We start from the raw sequence: 19,863 nt of genomic DNA on the forward strand, positions 1-19,863 counted from the left end.
GATGAGAAATATGAGCTCTGGAAAAAGTCTAGGATTGTTAGATTTACTCCAAGAGTATTTTGATGAATGACGTTGTATTTACTTGAAATTCCCAAATATAATTTTTCTCTCCCCTTTGCAGGACTGATGTAGCCCAGATTGGCCTTGAACTTTATGTAACTTAGAATAACATTGAACTTCTGTCCTCACCCTCAGGTTTCCAAATACTGGAATCACAGGTGTGCACCATAACACTCAGGTTTCACAGTCTGACTGAGCATAGTGTCACAGACCTGTCTGAGGACTACTGAGCCCCGAGACTGTATTATTTGAGCCTGGACAGAACCATTGAGATTGGCTCTGTACTAACAAAAAAAGTTAAAAAAAAAAAAAAAAAGGTGGACTGGAGCAATATCTCAGCTGTTAAAGCCATGGCTGCAGCTGGGTAGCAGTGGTTCACATTTTAGCCCCAGCAGGCGGAAGCAGAGGCAGGAGGATCTCTGAATTGGAGGCCAGCCTGGTCTACAGAGCGGGTTCCAGGACAGCCAGATGGACTTCACAGAGAAACCCTGTCTGGAAAAAACAAATAAAACCAAAACAAGCCCGGGCGTTGGTGGCGCACGCCTTTAATCCCAGCACTCGGGAGGCAGAGGCAGGCGGATCTCTGTGAGTTCGAGGCCAGCCTGGTCTACAAATCGAGTTCCAGGACAGCTTCCAAGACAATACAGAGAAACCCTGTCTCGGGAAGAAAACAAAACAAAGCAAAACAAAACTGTCTTCACTTCCACCAATAGGATCTAGGTTCCATATCCTAGCCCCCACATGATGGTGTCTGTAACTCCAGTTCCAGGGGATCTGATGCCCTCTTCTTGTTTCCACGGGCACCAGATACACACGCAGTACACTGACATCTATGCAGTCGAAGCAACCGTACACGTTATTTTACAAAGTTAAAAATGACAGCACAATTGTGGTGTTCTTCCAGTTCCTCAGTTTCACCGACCCAGCCTTTAGGATAGTGCTCTGTATAGCTCAGGGACTGGACGGCCCAAACTACCTCAGAAGGCTCCTGGCGTGAAAACGGATGGAGGAAGGAGTGGGCCTGATGTCACCTAGAGAGACACACCTATCTCCAAGTGGATTGGGCTCTTGTCCTTGAGTGGGCACATCAGCATCTTTCCTAAAGACTTTCTCCATCATTCCGAGAAAGACTGGCCCTCTTCTGTGGTGTGTTCCTTCTGTGGACTACTAGTATTGGGACACCCTACTGTGCTGGGCGTGGTCTAATATTGTTTTGCATGGATTCCAAAGGTTTCTTCCTTTCCCACTTGGATAAGGCCACTCATTGATCTACCCTCTCTCGACTCCTCCTAGCTCCTGGCCACTGAACTGCGTCCTATCTGTTCTATCTTACTATGAGAAAAACCAGGTCCAGGATTGCCTGGCTGAGCCATCCATCCCCCCTGCAGAGGCAGCCTGGCTCTGTTCCCGGGGCTCAGGGCCCAGCAGGGGCGTATCCCCTCCCTTACCTGCCATTGGCCAGGTGGGACTGCCCTGCCTGAGGATTATAAGTGCTGAGCTCGGGGGCCTGAGAGCCAGGCACAGGTCAGGATGGTGGACAGCATTTACCGTACCCGCTCCCTGGGGGTGGCAGCAGAAGGACTCCCGGACCAGTATGCAGACGGAGAGGCCGCACGGGTGTGGCAGCTGTACATCGGGGACACTCGCAGCCGCACCGCAGAGTACAAGGCGTGGCTGCTTGGGCTGCTGCGCCAGCATGGTTGCCATCGGGTGTTGGACGTGGCCTGTGGTACAGGGTGAGTTCAAATGGAGCCAGGACCGCTGCACCACAGGAAGGCCAGCAGGGGCAGCCTTTGAGGGTGGGAGCGTGGCAGGTAGCACTGGCGGGCCAGGAGTCCCTGCCCTTAGGGTAGAATGGGCATGGTGAGAGCACCTGCCAAAATAGTGTTGGGAGGGGGCCAAGGAGACTCGGCCGGGGCGAGGGTGCGAGCAGAGTATTCATGGGACAGGGTAAAAGCCCGACTTCCAGTCTAGCTGGATCCTTGGCCCTATCGCTGTTCCTCCTGTGATGGCCTTGGGCAGTGTGAACAGACCATCTGTGCAACGTTTGCACAGCCAAATGCTGTACCAAGACTTTGGGTACATGTGTTTCAAACCGCAACAAAAACCATGAGGTAAGTAGTGATTTTCTCCAATTAGTACCAAGGAAGCTCCAGTTAGTGTCGGGCCCATACTCTGGCTCAGCACAGGACACTTAACTGAGTTTATTTCCAGGAGCCTTGGTAGGCCTAGTTCTCAAATGCACATTTATATAGTGCCTGGTTCTGATTTTTTTTTTCCAGACATGGTTTCGCTGTAGCTCTGGAGGTTGTCCTGGAACTGGTTCTGTAGACAAGGATTGGCCTCGAACTCAAAGATTTGCCTGTCTCTACCTCCCGAATGCCCGGCCGGATTATTTCTTTTTTAAAATACTGAGCTGGAGAGATAATTGAGCTACCAAGTGCCTCCGTTGCTCTTGCACTGGACAGGGCTTCAGTTCCTGGCATCTACATCAATGGTTCACAATAGCTTGTAACTCCATTCCAGGAGAATAAAATCTCTTCTGGCCTTGGCGGGCACTGCAGTCACAAGCACACATACAAATATAATTAAAACTTAAAATTTAAGCTGGGTGGTGGCGGCACATACCTTTAATCCCAGCACTTAGGGAGACCTACGTAGGTGGGTCTCTGTGCACTCCAGGCCATCCATCCAGGGCTACATGAGACCCTATCTCTAATAAATAAGAGGGAAGGCTTAGCAGTTGAGAGTACTTGGGCTCTTACAGAGACCCAGCATCTTCCTCTGGCTTCTGTAGACAGCAGACATGCATATGTATGATACACATATTCAAACAAGACACATAAAATTAAATTGTTTTTGAGGCAAGGTCTCTCTTTGTAGCTCTGGTTATCCTGGAATTCACTATGTATACCAGGTTAAAAACCTTAAAAAAATATTTAAGGAATATACTTGTGCCTGGTGGTGGTGGTACACATCTTTAATCTCAGCACTCAGTAGGCAGAGGCATATGAATCTCTGTGAGTTCGAGGCCAGCAAGGTCTACAGAGTGAGTTCCAGGCCAGCCAGGGCTGCACACTGAAGCCCTGTCAGGGGAGGTGGCCTGAGACAGGAGGCAGAGGTGTGGCCTATGAAATAGTATGTCTGGTGAAATGCCTCGTGCACGGCGGCCTCCTTTGGCGTCCCACACTCTCCCGACTGGTCCTCTCAGCTCCTCATCTCTGACCCCACCCAGAGTGGACTCCATCATGCTGGTGGAAGAGGGCTTCAGTGTGACGAGCGTGGATGCCAGTGACAAGATGCTGAAGTACGCCCTGAAGGAGCGCTGGAACAGGAGGAGGGAGCCGGCCTTTGACAAGTGGGGTACGTAGGTCCAGCCGGGCCCAGCCCCACATTCCCAGGGTCTCTCTTCTCTCAGCCCTGGGCTCCACAGTTCCTGTCACCCTCCTAAACTGGAAGGCTGCCACAGCAGAGTAAGAGGCCAGGCATTAAGGATGAGCTTGCTGTGTTTTTGATGCTTGGGTTGATCTTGGGCATGCCGAGCAGACACTTGACAACTGAGCATACTGTCAGCATTTTTATGTTTTCCCATGTTGCCTGCTCTGCTTAGGCTAGGTTCAAGTGATTCTCCTGCCTCAGCTTTCCAACCAGCAGGGACTAGAGGTACACGCCATTTACAGGTTCTGTAGAACTTTTAATTGTTCACAGTATCCTGTCTCTCCTCCTGTGAAAGCCGGTAAGTGGAGAGCTAGCTTTCCCAGCGATGGCTCTCTCCCATTTCATCCTCCATGTCCCTAATGAGCGCCACATGTCCCTGGGTGGAGGTGGCTGCTGCTGTACTGCCACTGACTCTGTCCTCCTCCCCTGGTCTCCAGTCATTGAAGAAGCCAACTGGCTGACTCTGGACAAAGATGTGCCAGCAGGAGATGGTTTTGATGCTGTCATCTGCCTCGGGAACAGTTTTGCTCACTTGCCAGACTGCAAAGGTGGGCTTGTGACCTTGGCTGTGGATTTTGCCTTGGTCTCCGCCACTCCCGATGATGGCTGGCTGGCTGCTTTGACAAGGCAGACCTGCTTTGGCCCCTCTTCCTTAGTGCTGGCACTTGGGAGGGAGGCGGGAGGGCGGATGGTACTGGAGGCCCCATTTGACAGTGTCTGTGGCCCTGTCTGGCACCCAGGTGACCAGAGCGAGCACAGGCTGGCGCTCAAGAACATTGCCAGCATGGTGCGGCCTGGGGGCCTGCTGGTCATCGATCACCGCAACTACGACCACATCCTCAGCACGGGCTGTGCTCCCCCAGGAAAGAACATCTACTATAAGGTCAGGCTGGCCCGAGTGGGAGGTATGAGCTGGGAGGCCAGAAGCCCCATAGTGGCTTATGGAAGCTAATGTAGTTGCGGCCACTGCGTACAGAGTGACCTGACCAAGGACATCACAACGTCAGTGCTGGCCGTGAACAACAAAGTCCACATGGTAACCCTGGACTACACAGTGCAGGTGCCAGGCTCAGGCAGAGATGGCTCTCCTGGCTTCAGGTATGGCATGGTTTTAGCAGGAGTGAGGTCATGGTGGTAGGGAGAGCTGAGGCCAGCAGGCCTCACGCTTGGCTGGGGGCCCTGTTGCAGTAAGTTCCGGCTCTCTTACTACCCACACTGTTTGGCATCCTTCACGGAGTTGCTCCAAGCAGCCTTCGGGGGCAAGTGCCAACACAGCGTCCTGGGCGACTTCAAGCCTTACAAGCCCGGCCAGGCCTACATTCCCTGCTATTTCATCCACGTGCTCAAGAAGACCACCTGAAGGCGGCTTTGGCTCCGATAAGCCCCCTGCCCAGGCAACGGCAACCTCTGGGGTGGGACTAACTCATGTCCTCACCACAAGACCAACTCTTAACACGGATGCTGCGGCTGGGTGCAGGGATTTGGGAGCAGGCAAGTGGGGATCTGCAATACAGTCTGTGCCTTTTTCAACCCCTGTGCCTTGTGTTTCTTTCAGAAGTAACATACTCTCATGGTGTCCATCCCTCCCCTCCCCTAGACCTTACTACTCCCAAAACCTTGCCCTTTGCACGGCAACCTCTCACAACACCAGCAGGGGGCACTACAGACTTTATTTTCTGTCGCAGAACTGGTGCCTCAACACCAATGCCCCAGGCTGCCAGGCCTGGCTCTCCTCCTAAACACAAGGGCCTCCCACTATGGCTCACATGGGATGTGGAGGAAGGCAGGCTGCAGGTGGCATGGCAGCAGGCACTTCCAGCCACGTGGGCAGATGCAGACAAGGATGGCAAGCAGCTCCTAGCAGGCGGCAAACTTGCGCTGGATGCGCTTGTATCGTAGCAGCTCCTGCTCGCTGACTGAGGGCTGCAGCCTGGCTGCGGCCTGCAGCAGGTCCTCCATGGTAAGCAGCAGTGCTGAGCTCCCCAACTCTAGCCCTGAGGGGAGGCAAGGAAGAGTAAGGCCAGAGCCCACCCTTGCTGAAGAACCGAGGCCTGGTCTGTGCCTAAGGAGGAAAGCGCCCTGGGGAGGCCCCATCCTGCTCAGCTGTCCCCCTGAAATTCAGGGCCAGGCCTGGCTCCCACTAGCTTTTTGGTTCCCATATGGGGCTAGTGAGTGGGCTCACCTTCCTCTAGGTCTCGAACCCTGCGTTTGAGGGCAGCTGTCATGGCGTCAGAGCACAGAGAATAGAGGTCTGCACCTGTCAGCTGGGGTGGGCAGCGATCCAGCACGTTCACCAGGCTCACAGAAGCCTCCAGCTTGAACCTGTCACCGGATACAGAAATGTTAAAGCTGGCTTCAGCTCCCCGGAAAAGCCACACTGACTGGCGCACACTCCCTAGCCATCCCGAGGCCTCAGCCCTGTGACAAGGCGCACTTGCGTGTGATGGCGCTCAGAACTCGCAGCTGGGAAGCGCGGTCCTCACTTGCTCCTACAAACACAAGCTTGTCGAATCTTCAGAGAGACAGAAACAGGAAAGTGTCAGGGCTGCCAGACAGGAGAATGAAAGATATACAGAGCAGAGGTCAAGAAACAGGCCCAAAGCAGTGTGGTTGGGGAGAGGCCCAGGCTACCCACCTGCCAGGCCGCAGAAGGGCGGGGTCTAGGAGGTCTGGTCTGTTAGTGGCTCCAATCACAAACACATCCTGAGTGCTGTGAAGGCCGTCCAGCTCGGCCAAGAGCTGAGACACCACTCTGTAGGAGACAAAGGCCAAGAGCTGAGACACCACTCTGTAGAAGGACGCAAAGGCCAGAGCCCTTGGTGCCCTCGGGCTGCCAGTGTTTCTCTTCGAAGGCTACTTCAGCAAGGTCCCTTGCTGAGCTCTGCCCCATGTCCCTCTCCACAAAGGCAGCCCTCCTCAAAGTTCTACACCCAACTCCCTTTTTGTGTCCATCCTACTAGCCCTGAATTGGAAGGGCAGATTCCGGATCTGAAGACTAATCTCCCATCCCCCACCTGGGATCCCAGACTCCATTCCAGATCTGAAGACTAATCTCCCATCCCCCACCTGGGACCCCAGACTCCATTCCGGATCTGAAGACTAATCTCCCATCCCCCACCTGGGATCCCAGACTCCATTCCGGATCTGAAGACTAATGTCTCATCCCCCCACCTGGGATCCCAGACTGCATTCCCATCTGAAGACTAATGTCCCTCCCCACCTGGGATCCCAGACTGCATTCCCATCTGAGTCCCTGACCTGTCCATCACACCTCCAGAGTCTCCACTTCGTCCGCGGCTTGGCGCTAAGGAGTCTAGCTCATCAAAGAAGATGATACACGGAGCAGCGGCCCTGGCCCTGGCAAACACTGAGAAAGAGGCTCGCAGGAGAGTGGTGTCAACACGTTTGAAGTCAGGGGAGACACGGGAAATGGCCCAGGCAGCCGAGGCAACTGCCCAGCTGGGCTGAGCATGAGCAGTAGGCTGGGGGAGGGAGGCGGCACTCGGGCCACTGGAGTTGGAGAAGGGCCCAGGCTGCCCTCCCTGCTACTCACCTTCCCGCACATTCTCCTCACTTTGGCCCACGTACATGTTGATGAGCTCTGGTCCCTTTACACTGAGCAACAGAACGGGCGGGTGAGACCCATCAGACGCGCAGTGTGCACAGCTGCCCTCTCCTCCCTCCCACATTTCCTTCCAAGCGCTGCCCACCTGAGGAAGGTGAGGCTGCACTCAGTGGCCACTGCCTTGGCCAAGAGGGTCTTGCCAGTGCCCGGAGGCCCATGGAGCAGAAGGCCTGATCGTCTCAGGCCCAGGCCCAGCAGCTCGGGGTGTTCCAGAGGGAGCTGGATGGTCTCCAGGATCTCCTTCTTTACATCCTGCAGCCCACCCACATCGTGCCAGGACACTGACGGGATCTAGGAGGCAGAGGAGTGTAGGGAGGTGCCAGGAAGGAGCGAGGGCCCCACCTTGAGGACCTAGTTCTCACCTTGGGTGCGCCCACAGCTTGGGAGTAAGCTGTTTGCAGCTCATCTAGGGCTTGCCCAAAGTCCTCGGCCAGCAGGGGAAAGCCAGCCGCACACAGCTCCCCCTCATCCTCCTCACTGAAGCCACCTGCCAAACTTCACAGAGAAACATGGGGCTAGGCTTACACCTGCAAGACTACACAGTAAGTTCTAGGGCAGCCAAGGCGAGACCCTGTCTTTAAAAAAAGACCCAGCCGACCAAGCTATGGATTAAGATTGTCAGAAAGAACAGAAAGAACAAGAGAAAAGACCACCTCTCTGCAGGTCTCATTACCTTCTCCCCACCTCACCAGCCACCTCCCCCTGTGCCGCCGAGCTCCTCTTACCCCGAGGCTCTGATCCTGGCACAGGCTACCCGGCTGGTGTGGCTGAGAAGGGCATAAAGGTCTCCCACCACGAAGCCCTAGGGAATTATACAAAAGGACACATGAGCACGGTGTAGCTGGTGGAGCCCGTAGGGTCTGGATCCAGCTGAGCAGAGGCTTTGGTCGTTTCCTGTCTCACAAGACACCAAAGTCCTGCATGTGGCAATGAACCTGTGACCTCCCAGAGTCAGGCACCTGTGCAGATCCTCACCGCACAGCGCCGTGCCAGCTGCGACAGGTTCACCTCCTGGCCCAAGGGAAGGTGGGCAGTGAGGGCCCGCAGGACACTGAGCCGCTGCTCCTCGGACAGCACAGGCACCTCCAGCTCATGAGGAAACGCTGTACGCACATCAGTGGGCAGGTCCTGGGCGCGGCTTGTGGTGGCCACCACCACGAGGGGAGGGCAACTGCAGACAGAGGAATGGGCAGAGCGAGAACATGGCTGGCAGCTCTTGAGGTGTGGAGACGGTTGGTGTCACGATTGGGTAGGGACAAGCGCCATCCACAGTCCCAGCACAAGTTGTGGGGACACCATCTGTGTGTCACAGGGGGAGGCCACTGAGGACGAAGGCTTCAACCCAGTGTTTCCTGGAAAATGCTAGACTGCACCCTGCTTCCCCTGGAGACTCCTAAGAATTCAGTGAGATTTCTGAGAAGCCAACGTGGGTGAGGAAATAAGGAGTTAGGGCCGAAAGACTTAGGAGGGGCCTTCCCTCCTCACCTGCCTCTCTGTAAGTACCTGCTGAGGGGGTCCTCATCGAGGAGGAGGTGACGTAGTGTGGCCACCACGCGGGCATCCTCACCCATCCCGTCGCGGTCCCGGCCCAGAAGGTCCACAGCTGTCAGCAGCAGGACGGCAGGCCTGCAGCGGCGGGCCCGGGAGAAGGCCGCCTGCAGCTTCGTCTCCACAGCCCCACTGCTGTCTGCACAGAGGCTGCAGCAGGGCACCTGTGAAGAGGCCAGCCGGTCAGTGAGGAGCGGGAGGAGTCACAGGCAGACCACCTTCTCTATGGAGGGCAGGCACGGGTGAAGGAGGAGCACTGGCCACACAGGAGCTTTTCTTCCTGCTATCCATTCCTGGGAATATGAGGGCCTGAGTAACTGAGCAGCATGGGTTATGTGTTAGCCCGGACTACTGGTTAGCTCAAGGGTTAGGGCTGCTAGATGGTAATGAGGGAACACAGAGGAAGAGAGAGAAAGGCAGACTCTGGCCTGAGGGGAAGCGGTTGGGGTTCTCACCTTCAGTAAATGGAGCCCAAGGCGATTACAAGCAGCCGTGACTGAGGTGGTCTTCCCACTGCCTGGGGGGCCCCGAAGCAGCACACAGCCTGTCCCCGTGAGCAAGGTTCCTCTGCAATTAGAGAATAAACACCATCTCCCACTTTCTGCCCAAATGTAAGACCACAGTAACACAGGCACCCTTGGATCTCAAAGGCACTGTTTCTGCTTGTGCCTCCCTACCCCCCAGTCAGGCTGTCTCCACTCTGAGGCCCTGTCTGTCAAGTTCAGGCAGAGACACCGCACTAAGACACAGACGCTCTGCCTCCAGGAAAGCCTAGCTTGGTAGCTCTGGTCTGAAGAGCAGAGGGAGTGGTCTGGGTTTAGACTTGGGCCACTTCATCCTTGGGGAAGGAGGGTAAAGGCCAGGATGGATCGTGAGCTCCCCAAGCAGAAAAGCAGGCACAGAGAGAGCCACCTGGGAGTCTGCCAGTGGCCTGGCCTGGGGGTCCAGGCTTGTGGGCCCCCACTCTGGTAGACCATTGGGAGTTATTTTCCTCTACACTGCTCTGCAGGGGTGCTCTGGGCAGGCCCCCCTTCTCACAGCCTGGATTTACACGTCACTCACCCAGGCTGCAGGTGAGGCTTCAGGACACCACAGAGCTCCTTCACCAAGGCCTCCAGGCCTGGAGGAGACAAGCTGTCCCAAGGAGTGGACCTTCCTGAAGGCAGCAGTGGAACACGACTCAGGGTCGAACCTGCCTGCAAAAGGTAGGAAGCCCATGGTTCTATGGTGCCCCCACCCTTTGCCAGGTCTCCTTCTGCCCAGGGTCTTACCATGTATAAAGAGGTGTGGGTGGTGTCTGCCAGGAAGGCACTGGCTGGCCCAGCTGGGGCTTCCCCAACCGTTTTCTTCACTTTAAAAAACACCTCCCGCCACCTGCAAGAGAGAGAGGGCCAAGGAATCCAAGACCTAGAGTCTACGTGAGCCCCTCTCCAAGAGCAGGTGGCTTCCTCACAAAGAACATACAGGAGCAGCACCGGTGAGTCCCCTGAGGCTGATGTGGTGGTGGGGGCGGGGGAGGGTAGAAAGCAGACAACCCAATCTCTCTGACTGGACCATAACACATCTGAGGGTAGCTGTGTCTGTCCTTCTGCACCCCATTACAACCCTCAGACAGCCCCGGAGGGCATTTCTTATTTATTTATTTATTGGTTTTTTTCAAGACAGGGTTTCTCTGTGGCTTTGGAGGCTGTCCTGGAACTCGCTCTGTAGACCAGGCTGGCCTCGAACTCACAGAGATCCGCCTGCCTCTGCCTCCCGAGTGCTGGGATTAAAGGCATGCGCCACCAACGCCTGGCCCCGGAGGGCATTTCTACAGGCAGCTGTCCTAGCTACCCACTTCAAAAGGTGAAGACACCACCACTAAGTATTGAACCTATGGCCACTTCCCCTGGCTTCAGAACAGTCTCTCTCTTCACAGGGTCCCAGACCTCAGACAGAAGTCTCCCTGGTTTTTTATTCAGTAATCCAACAAATGCCATCTAACTCTAGTCCAGGGGAGGCTGTCAGGAAGGTCGTGAGTTAGACATGCTTCAGTGAGATGAGTCATTCTCTATTCTGGAATTGTCTGTGAAGCTTTAGAAATAAATATTTTTCATGTATTTGACAGGTTGGCAACTGCCAGGATCTGGGGGGACAGGAAAAGAAATAGGGAATGATTACTAGTGGGTAGTGTCATTTTGTGATTAGGAAAGTTCAATAATTAAAGATGTTCGCACAATTTTGTAACTACAACAAAAACAATTATACACTTGTTTATTTTGAAAGGGGTCTCTGTGTCTTCTAGAATAACCTCAAATTCCTAACTTGAAGTGATCCTCTGTCTCAGTCTCTCAAGTGTGTGGAATGATGGGTACATGCCACCATGAATTGTACATTTTAAAAGGGTAAGAGAGGCCTCAAATGGTGGTATATACACTTAACCCCTGACTCTGGAGGATCTCTGAGGGTCCAAGGCCAGCCTGGTTTACATAGCAAGTTCCAGGACAGCAAGGACTACCCAGAGAGACCCTGTCTCAAACTCACCCACTCCCAAAAGAGTGTAAGAGGGAGGCTAGGTTGTAGTCAAGGTCTTCCAATCTCAGAATCTCTCTCTCTCTCTCTCTCTCTCTGTCTCTCTCTCTCTGTCTCTCTCTCTCTGTCTCTCTCTCTCTCTCTGTCTCTCTCTCTCTCTCTCCCCCACCCACCCCCTGCCCCCCTCACTGGGACCAAACCGAGAGCTTGGCAGATAAAGGCACTTGCTACCCAGCCTGACTACCTAAATTAGAACTCACATGGTAGAACACTGGCTTCTGACCTCTGTTAGCTCCTGAACACACATTTTATAAACAAATAGATGCAATTTTAAATAATTACTTCATTCTTTTAAAGAAAAAAGATGGACAGACTACAGGCTCATCCTGGTTCTAGCCCAGTGGGTCTGGGTGTGTTAGGCATCTGTATTTTATGCAATCTGAGGGCTTAACCAGGGCTAAGCAGTCACACCCTGTGTCCCTGTGAATCAGAGGTACTTACTCTAACGGGAAGAGAGTAAGTGCAGACAGCAGCTAGAACTAAGTCTCCCAGACAGAGACTTCTTTAATTCCTAGGCAGTGAGATGCGAGGAACGATTGTACTCTAGGCCCCTGTAAGACCCCTCGGGATGCAATCCCCTTTCCTGAAGATGTCACACGGCTACTAAGCTGTCGCTCTAGCAGCAAAGGTGGTGTGTACAGGTGAAAGCTTGGGTCTGAGCTGAGCTCTAGTTCAGAAAGATGTACCTACTGCAGCCGAGTGTACAGCCTCGCACCTCTCTCACACCTGAAATCTTTTTTTTAAAAAGATTTATTTATTACATATACAGTGCTCTGCCTACATGCCAGAAGAGGGCACCAGATTGAATTGTAGATGGTTGTGGGCCACCATGTGGTTGCTGGGAATTGAACTCAGAACCCTGGGAAGAGCATGCGGTGCTCTTAACCTCTGAGCCATCTCTCCAGCCCCCAACACACCAGAAATCTTGTTTGTATATCCTGGAAGCAGTGCATAGGAAAGCAATGAGGGGTAGCACTGTGGGGAACTAGGAAGGGTCCACCTTCTTCAGCAGAGGGTGGTGTTCCACTTCAGGAAGTAGAAAGGCCAGCCACCTAGACTGTACCAGAGCACTGCTGAGGTTGTGTTCCAAACGCCAGGGAGCAGGGGGCGGGGAGGCAGTGGAGCTGAGGACTCCCAGGTAGCATTGGTTGGTGAAGCAGAGCATAGGGAAGGCTGAAGAGTGTCCATCAATGGTGGAATTCCTTTCTAGGGAACTGAAGGAGCTCCTGGGTTTCCTTCATCATGCCCTTGACTCAGCCCTGCTCGTGAGGCTCCATGCTCAGTATCTACAGACAGGCAGCAGTCCAGAGGATGACCTAACCTGCTGGTGAGTCTAGGGTGTTCTACCAGCTGCTTTCCTGTGACAGTATGGAGTGTTGGTGGCTTCAGGTTTTCTACAGAAAACCAAGTCAGGGACTTTGAGTTTAGTTCAGTTGGTAGAATGTGTGCCTCGCCGAACCAGTGTCACCATGAATCAGAGGCATTCAAGCTACTAACTGATGAGGGTGACTAGCTGGCAGTTAGCATGAAGAAGCCCTGGTAAATCGAGGCACCATGTAAACTGTGTGCACACCTATAAATCTTTAGAAGTCAGGAGCTAGAGGCAGATGGGTATGTGGTTTCCAAGCAGCCAGAGATATGTACCCCTGTCTCAAAACAAAACAACTAAGTCAGGCATGGTAATCCTAGCACTCAGGAGGCTACACCTGGAGACGTGTGGCAAGTTCAAGGTCATTCTGGGTTACATAGTGAATCTGAGGTCAGGTCACTCTGAGCTACAGAGTAAGACCCTGACTCAAAAATAAACCCCTATTGAGCTGGAGAGTTGGCTCAGAGGTTAAGAGCACTGCCTGCTCTTCCAGAAGTCCTGAGTTCAATTCCCAACAATCACATGGTAGCTCACAACCATATGTAATGAGATCTGGTGCTCTCTTCTGGCTTTCATGGATACACGCAGACAGAATACTATATACATAATAAATAAATAAATCTTAAAAAAATAAATAAAGCCGGGGTGTGGTGGCGCACGCCTTTAATCCCAGCACTCGGGAGGCAGAGGCAGGCGGATCTCTGTGAGTTCGAGGCTGGGCTGGACCGATAGCCTCCAAAACAATACAGAGAAACCCCGTCTCGTAAAAACCAAAAATAAATTAATTAATTAATTAATTTAAAAAAAAAACCACCCCTGTGATGGCTGGGCAGTGGTAGCATATGCCTTTAATCCCAGCACTCAGAATGCAGAGGCAGGAGAAACTCTGTGAGTTCAAGGCCAGACTGATCTATAGAATGGGTTCCAAGGCAGTCAAAGCTACACAGATAAACCATGTCTTAAAAAGCAAACAAAAAAATCAAAAAACCCCACCACCACCACTAACAACCACAGCACCACACACATAGCACTAGCTCTCAGGCACTGGTTAAACAAGAGACAGAGGCAAGAGAGACTGGTAAGTACCAGCCTAGGAGCCAGGCTCCTGATGTGGGCTAGGGTTACTCTCATAGGGAGCACCAGGCACCAACAAGGGCCAAGCTCTGGATGTTGACAAAGATGAGCCAGGCATTTCTGGCAGGGTATCTGACTTGCATAGGATACAGGATGAGGCAGAAAACCTGCAAATGATAGCTGTCAAAGTTGGGCTAGCCTCTCTGTCAACCGTGCTACCTAATATGATGGGAGCAGTCCTCCCTTAGAGTCCCTGGCACTCTCGAGGGTTCTCTTTGCCTTAGTAAATCTTTTAAATAAGCCTAAAAAAACAAAAGCAGGGCAGCAGGTAAAGGCACTTGCTGCCAAATCTAATAACCTAAGTTCTATTCCCAAGCCCTATAAGGTAGGTGAGATCCTTCTCCTCAGAGTAATCCTGACTCCCACATGTGCATTGTGGCACTCATGTGTGCACGCATGTGTTCAGACTCAGATACACACACACACACACCACATGCTAAACATAAAAGAAAAAAATACAAGAAATGGGAAAGCAGTCTAGAAAACACAGAAGACTACTGCCTAGGGTACAATTACAGTTTCTTCCCTTCACAGAAGGCCTGGCTGGCCTTGAACTCATGACCTTTTTACCTCCATCTCCCAAATGTTACATGTACAGATGTACACCCCCCCCAACTTGTATATGCTGGGGATTGAACCCAGGGCCTCAGTAAGCAAGGCAAGTGCTCCACTCTTAACTGCAGCTCCGGCTGCATTAAAGTACTGTTTGCTCACTCAGTGTTGTGTTTTGTGTGCACACGTGTGCTAGGAATCAAATATAGACCTTCTCACATGCTAGGCAAGTGCCTGACCACTTACACCCCAGCCCTGGGCAGAGTTCTTAATCTGTCTTTGGTGATGTCCACTTAGGAACCAGGAAGTGCATTTTCCCCCTCTCCAGCAGTAACCAAATATCCTCTGGCATGAAACTATTTCATACAAATTGGGAGGAGAATGAACTGCACTCAGCTTTTGACTCTAGATGAGGAGGCAGCTGCATACCTGGGCAGTTTCTCCAGGCTTCCTTGCAGACTCTCCACTTGCCCAGCCGTTGGCACACACAGAACATCCCCTTCCTGGACCACCCTGCAACACATCAGTGGCTTCGGTTAGCTCACAGTGGAGTGTTAGGAGTGTGCCAGGCACCTCTGGGCCTAGTGAGCAATCTTCTAGGAAACAATACTGAGATTGAGTTGGGGAAATGGCCAGACTAGACACGGGATCAGAGACTAGAAATGGAGAGCACCCTGGCTCTTTTGGAATACTCTTTGACCAAACAAATAGTCCTTTTTCTTAGAATGTTCAAACTCCAAGGCTCCCTGCCACAACACTGCCTATAATGCAGCTGTCTTAAGGCAGTAGCCGTGGGGTGCCTGGACCTGAGGCATGGGATGGGAGCAGAGGGACAAGGGGAGTGTTCTTTTCCTTAAAAGGGTAGGCAGCTAACCTGGGTGTCTGAAAGTGCCGGAAAAGAGCATGGTCATAATCTCCATTAGTGTGGTAGTGAGGTGCGGGCACAATCTCAATGTGTAACTCTTTAGCAAACGGAGGCCCAGACAGCAGCGAACAGCTTCCTCTGTCTTCAGGGGTGATGGAACCTTCCACGTACCTCTAAAGGAGAAAACAATCACCAGCTTACAACCTCCAAGGAGACAGGTTTTACCCTCTAGCAGGGTCTACACCTGCCTTTTGTCTTTACAAATATCAAGGCTAGCAGCTTGGGGTACTCAAACTGCAGACACCCAAGCTCGCCTAGTATACCAAAAAGCTGTCTGTAAAGAGACTCTCTGGGCCTTTGAAAGCTGCTCCATCTCCTCGGTATTGGGATTGAGGGCACCACTGCCATGCCCTGCCCCACAAGCTCTTTGGATGACACGAGGCAGCGACTGGAACTGACACTAAGTGGTCTTTTGTGAAGACACTGAGTTCGGGCTGTGGGAAAAGGATATGGTTTTGTTGTCTCATTCTGTAGCTCAGGTTGACCGTAACTCAGCTTCTAAAGTTCTGTTTATAGATAAGAACCACCACAGCCAGGATTAGATATAGCCTGACCAAACTGAAAGGGCTGTTTCAGATGAATGAGGTGTCAGTCACAAGGAAGTTACTCACGTGGGGATGTCTTCGAGGACTGTTACGATGGTGTGGTCTGGGTGCTAGGAAGCTAGCAAGTGCTAGTCAAGTGCTCTTTCACTGATGCACACCCTAGCTGCCCACCTCATAAAGTACTAACTGGTCACGCACCTAACAAGCTTCCACACTGATGGACAGCTTCTGTTCTACATATGACCACTGGGCACCTGAGAGGGGTTAAATCAACTCAAGAACTGGTGTTGTTTTAGCTAGTTGATTAATTTCAAGTGGCTACTGGACTCCTTTCAAGCCAGCACCAACCTAAGGTATACACATATACTTAGAAACTAAACAGTAGTGTCGGTCCCGTCCCCCACCCACAAGCAAATTGTATGTACTTTTAAAAGTAAAGGCAGAAACCAAAACACTTCAAGAATATCTCTTAAATATATTTAATAAGATATTAAAATACCAGGTACCAAAGATAACAAAGAGCCCTTTGGAGGAATTTACAATACATGATTGAGGAGTACACAGATTATGTAATCATGAAAACGACTAAGACAAGCATCCTTAGAAAGATTCAAAAGGCTAGAGGGAGAGGAAATATTGTTAAAGTTATGGTACTGAGATCATAAAAGGATTTAAAGAGTTTTCATTTTTTATGTAGGCCTTGAAGTAAAGGATGGTAGAATCTAATCAGATAAAGTTAGAACAGGAAGTCAATGAAAAGCATAAGCCGAAGGTACCAAGACCCCTTTCTAATGTAGCAACCCAGTTACAGATTAGCATACCTGAACCCATGCAAGCTCTTCCCATGCATCTAAGCTATGGAGACAGTCTGGTAATAGAGAGTGGGTACACACAGCTAAGAGACTAATTGCAAGGTTTAAGACGTTCAGGCACGGGGGATCTAATTTTACAGCCAGCCTTCCAATCCAGTTAGACAGGGAAGAGGGCAGAAGGAAAAGAAATTCCTGACCTGAATTCTGAGCTCTCCCACTTCCAGGGGGTCACAGCCGAGATTAAAAGCCAAAGTAGCAGGCACAAACACCAGTCCGTCAGCGAGTGGCTCTCCCAGCTGCCCAGAGCTGGGTCCTAGTCTCTCCGACAGGTCCCAGCGAGGTTCTAGGATCTGTACTTTAGCCAAATGCGGCTGGGATGTGTTTGGTAACTCTCCGACCCGGGCCACCCATACCCATTCGCCCTGGAAGAGTCCGAGACCCCGGAGACAGCTCCGGGTCACACCCAGTGCATCTCCAGTCCCTCCCAAAACTCCTTTAAGTTGCCGGACTGCGTGGGAAGCGGCAAAGGACGATGCCACGGGCGGGGGTGGGAGATGGCTGTGGTCCGTACTCTCAGGGCCTAGTTTGGCCCGGCCGCGGAGCTCAGTTACAGCCAGCCGCGTCCCTGGGCCCAGCAGCCCTTGCAAGGCCGGCCGCGTCTCCAGCACTCGCGAACCGGGCACGGGCAGGGTCTCCCCGCGGCGCACCAGCAGCGGCCCGACCCGAGGCCCAAGCCCAGGCCCGGGAGTCGTGCCAAGCAGCGCCCAGCCCAGCGCCGGAGGCCGCCGCACGGGCCGCGCTCGCACGCGCGCCCCGGGGCCCAGCGCCAGGAGCCGCAGTAGCGCACGGCTCACCAGCAGCTGCGGAGGTCCCGGCCCCCGCTGCTCGTCCTGGGAGCCCGGGCCTTCTAGGGCCGCGACGAGCAGCGCGGGCCCCGCAGGGCTTTCGCTTGCCGGCCGCAGCGCCAGCACTAGGCCCAGCCCTGCCGCAGGCCACGGGCCCCCCGGCGGCAGCAACACCGCCAACGGCGGCGTCTCAGTCGGGAAGGGTTCGAGGACGCGCAAGACAGCAAGGGCCATGGCCACTGAGAACCCAGCACCTCCACTTCCGGAACTAGCGACCGGAAAGCTCACCGGCGCGAGAGACGTTTCCGCTTCCGGCAGGAAAGAGGGCGGGGCGACCGCTGCCTCCGTCATCGCCGACGCATGCGCCCTTTGAATCTGCGTGTAGGAGTTTTTAATCTTTGCATTTCGGTGGGGTAAATAACGCCCTCTCAGTTATCGTGCCCCGTAACACGTACTCAATATTTGACTGATCAAGAGTGACTGGTGTGAAAAGTGGAAGGAATCCATTTTTTCCCGAGGAAATCGGAGTTTGTCCCGCTCAGCCGTAGGCACTGAGGCTTGAGGGTTGCGGTGAACGTTGTGAGGGAGTGTAGGCTCATAAAACTGCCCCAGACATGCTTCTGTGTATGTAGTTATGCAGTGGCTGCTGCCTGAATTGCTGCATGTGATTAATGTAGCCCCGTGGTTTGGTGCTGCCACACCTGCCGCACACCCCCTGCGTAGACAAAACCCATCAGTGCGTGGGTCCTTCGTGCTCACTGTCCTACTCCAGCCGAACTTTCAGATTGAGCAGTTCACCTCTTCCCCCAAACCCGTTGCTCTGTCCTACTAACCCTCGGAGACCCACTCTCTGTTTCTACCCTAGAGAGGGGAGGGAAAGGGCTGGAGGCTTCTGTGCTGGGAATGGGCGGACAGCCTGTACTGTTACTTAGATTTCATCTCGTCTTCACTCTCCTGTTCCATTACATTCAATGATGCCACATTTCTAATCCACAGCTACTGAGCTTTTGTTTCCTTACATTTAATCAATGCTTTGGATGGTGGCGATGGCCTTTTTCTGAATCTTGTATTTTCTCCCAGCGTTTGCGATTGCTGGGCTTTCTCCCTTTCTTTGCAGTTGAGCTTCTTGAGATAGTCTTCTGTTTTATATAGTATACACTCTTGAAAAATCTGAACATCAGACATCTGAAAGTTAAATATTAAAACTGAATTACATGTATTAAGGTGTCTTTATCCCCAGAAAGATAAGAAAATATTTAAATTTCTGATTATAGTTCCTGGAAATATCTGGAACTGGGCTGGGGATGTAACTCAGTTTGTAGAGTGTTTGTCTGGCAATGGTGAGGCCCTGGTTTTGAAACCAGGTGTGGTGATACATTCCTGTCTTTCTGCCATTTAATAGGTAGAAGCAATAGTTACATGGCGAATTTGAAGCCAGCCTAGGATACATGACAACATGTCTCAAATGGAATTGTCCGTTCTCTCTCTTCTTGTATGTTCATGTGTCCATGTATGTGCATAGGTGTAATCTTACTTATGTACATATGTGGACATTCGTGTGGAGGCCAGATGTTAAGTAAGGGCAGGTTGTTGTGTGATAAATCTTCTTCTGTGAAGACACAATACATGTCTTCTCACCCCAGATAGGGATCCCACGACAGACCAAAGCATGGATACCAACAAACTCCAGCTTGGTGAACTCACATGAGCAGAAATGACTCAAAGACAGCTGCATCATCAAAGCCCACCCCCAGCGGAGGTGACAGCTCACAGGACTGGGAACCCCGAACAGCCTACACTGCCTGCAGGCAGCTCACTAGGTTGGAAAGTGTCCTTTGCATGTGTCTTCATTTGGTCCAAACTTTTTCTAGGCAGTTTGGTTGGTTTCTGCTTCTCCCAGACAGTTTATCTGGTCAGACTCTATTTTTTGCAACTTGGCTTCAGTTCTCTGAGAGGGACTCTTGGGTTTTGCTCCTTACTCTGGGAGGGAGGGGCCTAGTGAATCTTGTCAGTTTCAGAGACTTCCTGGAGCTGTTTTGAGTGGTTTATCTTCCTGCTTAAGGAGCTTCCTGCAAGATGACGATCTGTATCTTTCTCTGTAGACCAGGCTGGCCTGGAGCTCACAGAAATCTGCCTGCCTCTGCCTCCTGAGTGTTGGGATCAGAGATGTGTCCCATCACCACCCTGGCCAGGATGGAATTTTTTTTCCCGAGACAGGGTTTCTCTATAGTTTTGGGGCCTGTCCTGGAATTCACTCTGTAGACCAGGCTGGCCTCAAACTCACAGAGATCTGCCTGCCTCTGCCTCCCAAGTGCTGGAATTAAAGATGTGTGCCACCACCACCCAGCAATGATGGAATGTTTTATTGTGGGAATTTACTGTTATGGAACACATGTGTCTTCTGAAATTGCTCTCCACGATGCTGTTTTGAGGCAGGGT

At 52.3% G+C, this 19,863-nt stretch overlaps 2 protein-coding genes across 2 annotated transcripts; one reads left to right on the forward strand and one right to left on the reverse strand.

Moving 5' to 3' along the window:
- Window positions 1–654: 654 nt before the first annotated feature.
- Gnmt (glycine N-methyltransferase) lies at window positions 655–5,028 on the forward strand. Its single transcript, XM_005072365.4, has 6 exons — window positions 655–1,796; window positions 3,296–3,423; window positions 3,936–4,046; window positions 4,239–4,381; window positions 4,475–4,596; window positions 4,687–5,028. The coding sequence occupies exons 1-6, from the start codon at window positions 1,591–1,593 to the stop codon at window positions 4,856–4,858; spliced, it is 882 nt and encodes a 293-aa protein (XP_005072422.1). The 5' UTR covers window positions 655–1,590; the 3' UTR covers window positions 4,859–5,028.
- A 121-nt stretch (window positions 5,029–5,149) lies between these two features.
- Window positions 5,150–17,702, reverse strand: Pex6 (peroxisomal biogenesis factor 6). Its single transcript, XM_005072363.4, has 17 exons — window positions 16,777–17,702; window positions 15,172–15,335; window positions 14,727–14,810; window positions 9,943–10,045; window positions 9,734–9,867; window positions 9,127–9,238; window positions 8,627–8,835; window positions 8,099–8,294; window positions 7,849–7,925; window positions 7,486–7,618; window positions 7,209–7,414; window positions 7,052–7,113; window positions 6,757–6,865; window positions 6,134–6,250; window positions 5,933–6,010; window positions 5,681–5,820; window positions 5,150–5,492 (listed from the first exon to the last, which is right to left on the reverse strand). Exons 1-17 carry the CDS (start codon window positions 17,656–17,658, stop codon window positions 5,356–5,358), a joined length of 2,943 nt encoding a protein of 980 aa, XP_005072420.1. The 5' UTR covers window positions 17,659–17,702; the 3' UTR covers window positions 5,150–5,355.
- Between the last annotated feature and the right edge of the window lie 2,161 nt (window positions 17,703–19,863).

Source organism: Mesocricetus auratus, unplaced genomic scaffold (genome assembly GCF_017639785.1).
Source record: "Mesocricetus auratus isolate SY011 unplaced genomic scaffold, BCM_Maur_2.0 Super-Scaffold_100021, whole genome shotgun sequence".
Classification (NCBI taxonomy): Eukaryota; Metazoa; Chordata; class Mammalia; order Rodentia; family Cricetidae; genus Mesocricetus; species Mesocricetus auratus.

Bases quoted from the DNA above. Each gene is read 5' to 3' on its own strand.
- Gnmt (XM_005072365.4), top strand. From the start codon at position 1,591: ATGGTGGACAGCATTTACCGTACCCGCTCCCTGGGGGTGGCAGCAGAA. The intron at 4,047-4,238 runs GTGGGCTTGTGA...TCTGGCACCCAG, and splicing joins TCACTTGCCAGACTGCAAAG to GTGACCAGAGCGAGCACAGG. The intron at 4,597-4,686 runs GTATGGCATGGT...GCCCTGTTGCAG, and splicing joins GATGGCTCTCCTGGCTTCAG to TAAGTTCCGGCTCTCTTACT.
- Pex6 (XM_005072363.4), bottom strand. From the start codon at position 17,658: ATGGCCCTTGCTGTCTTGCGCGTCCTCGAACCCTTCCCGACTGAGACG. The intron at 9,239-9,733 runs GTGAGTGACGTG...CTCTAATTGCAG, and splicing joins AAGCCTCACCTGCAGCCTGG to AGGAACCTTGCTCACGGGGA. The intron at 8,295-8,626 runs GTACTTACAGAG...CTCTGTCTGCAG, and splicing joins GATGAGGACCCCCTCAGCAG to TTGCCCTCCCCTCGTGGTGG.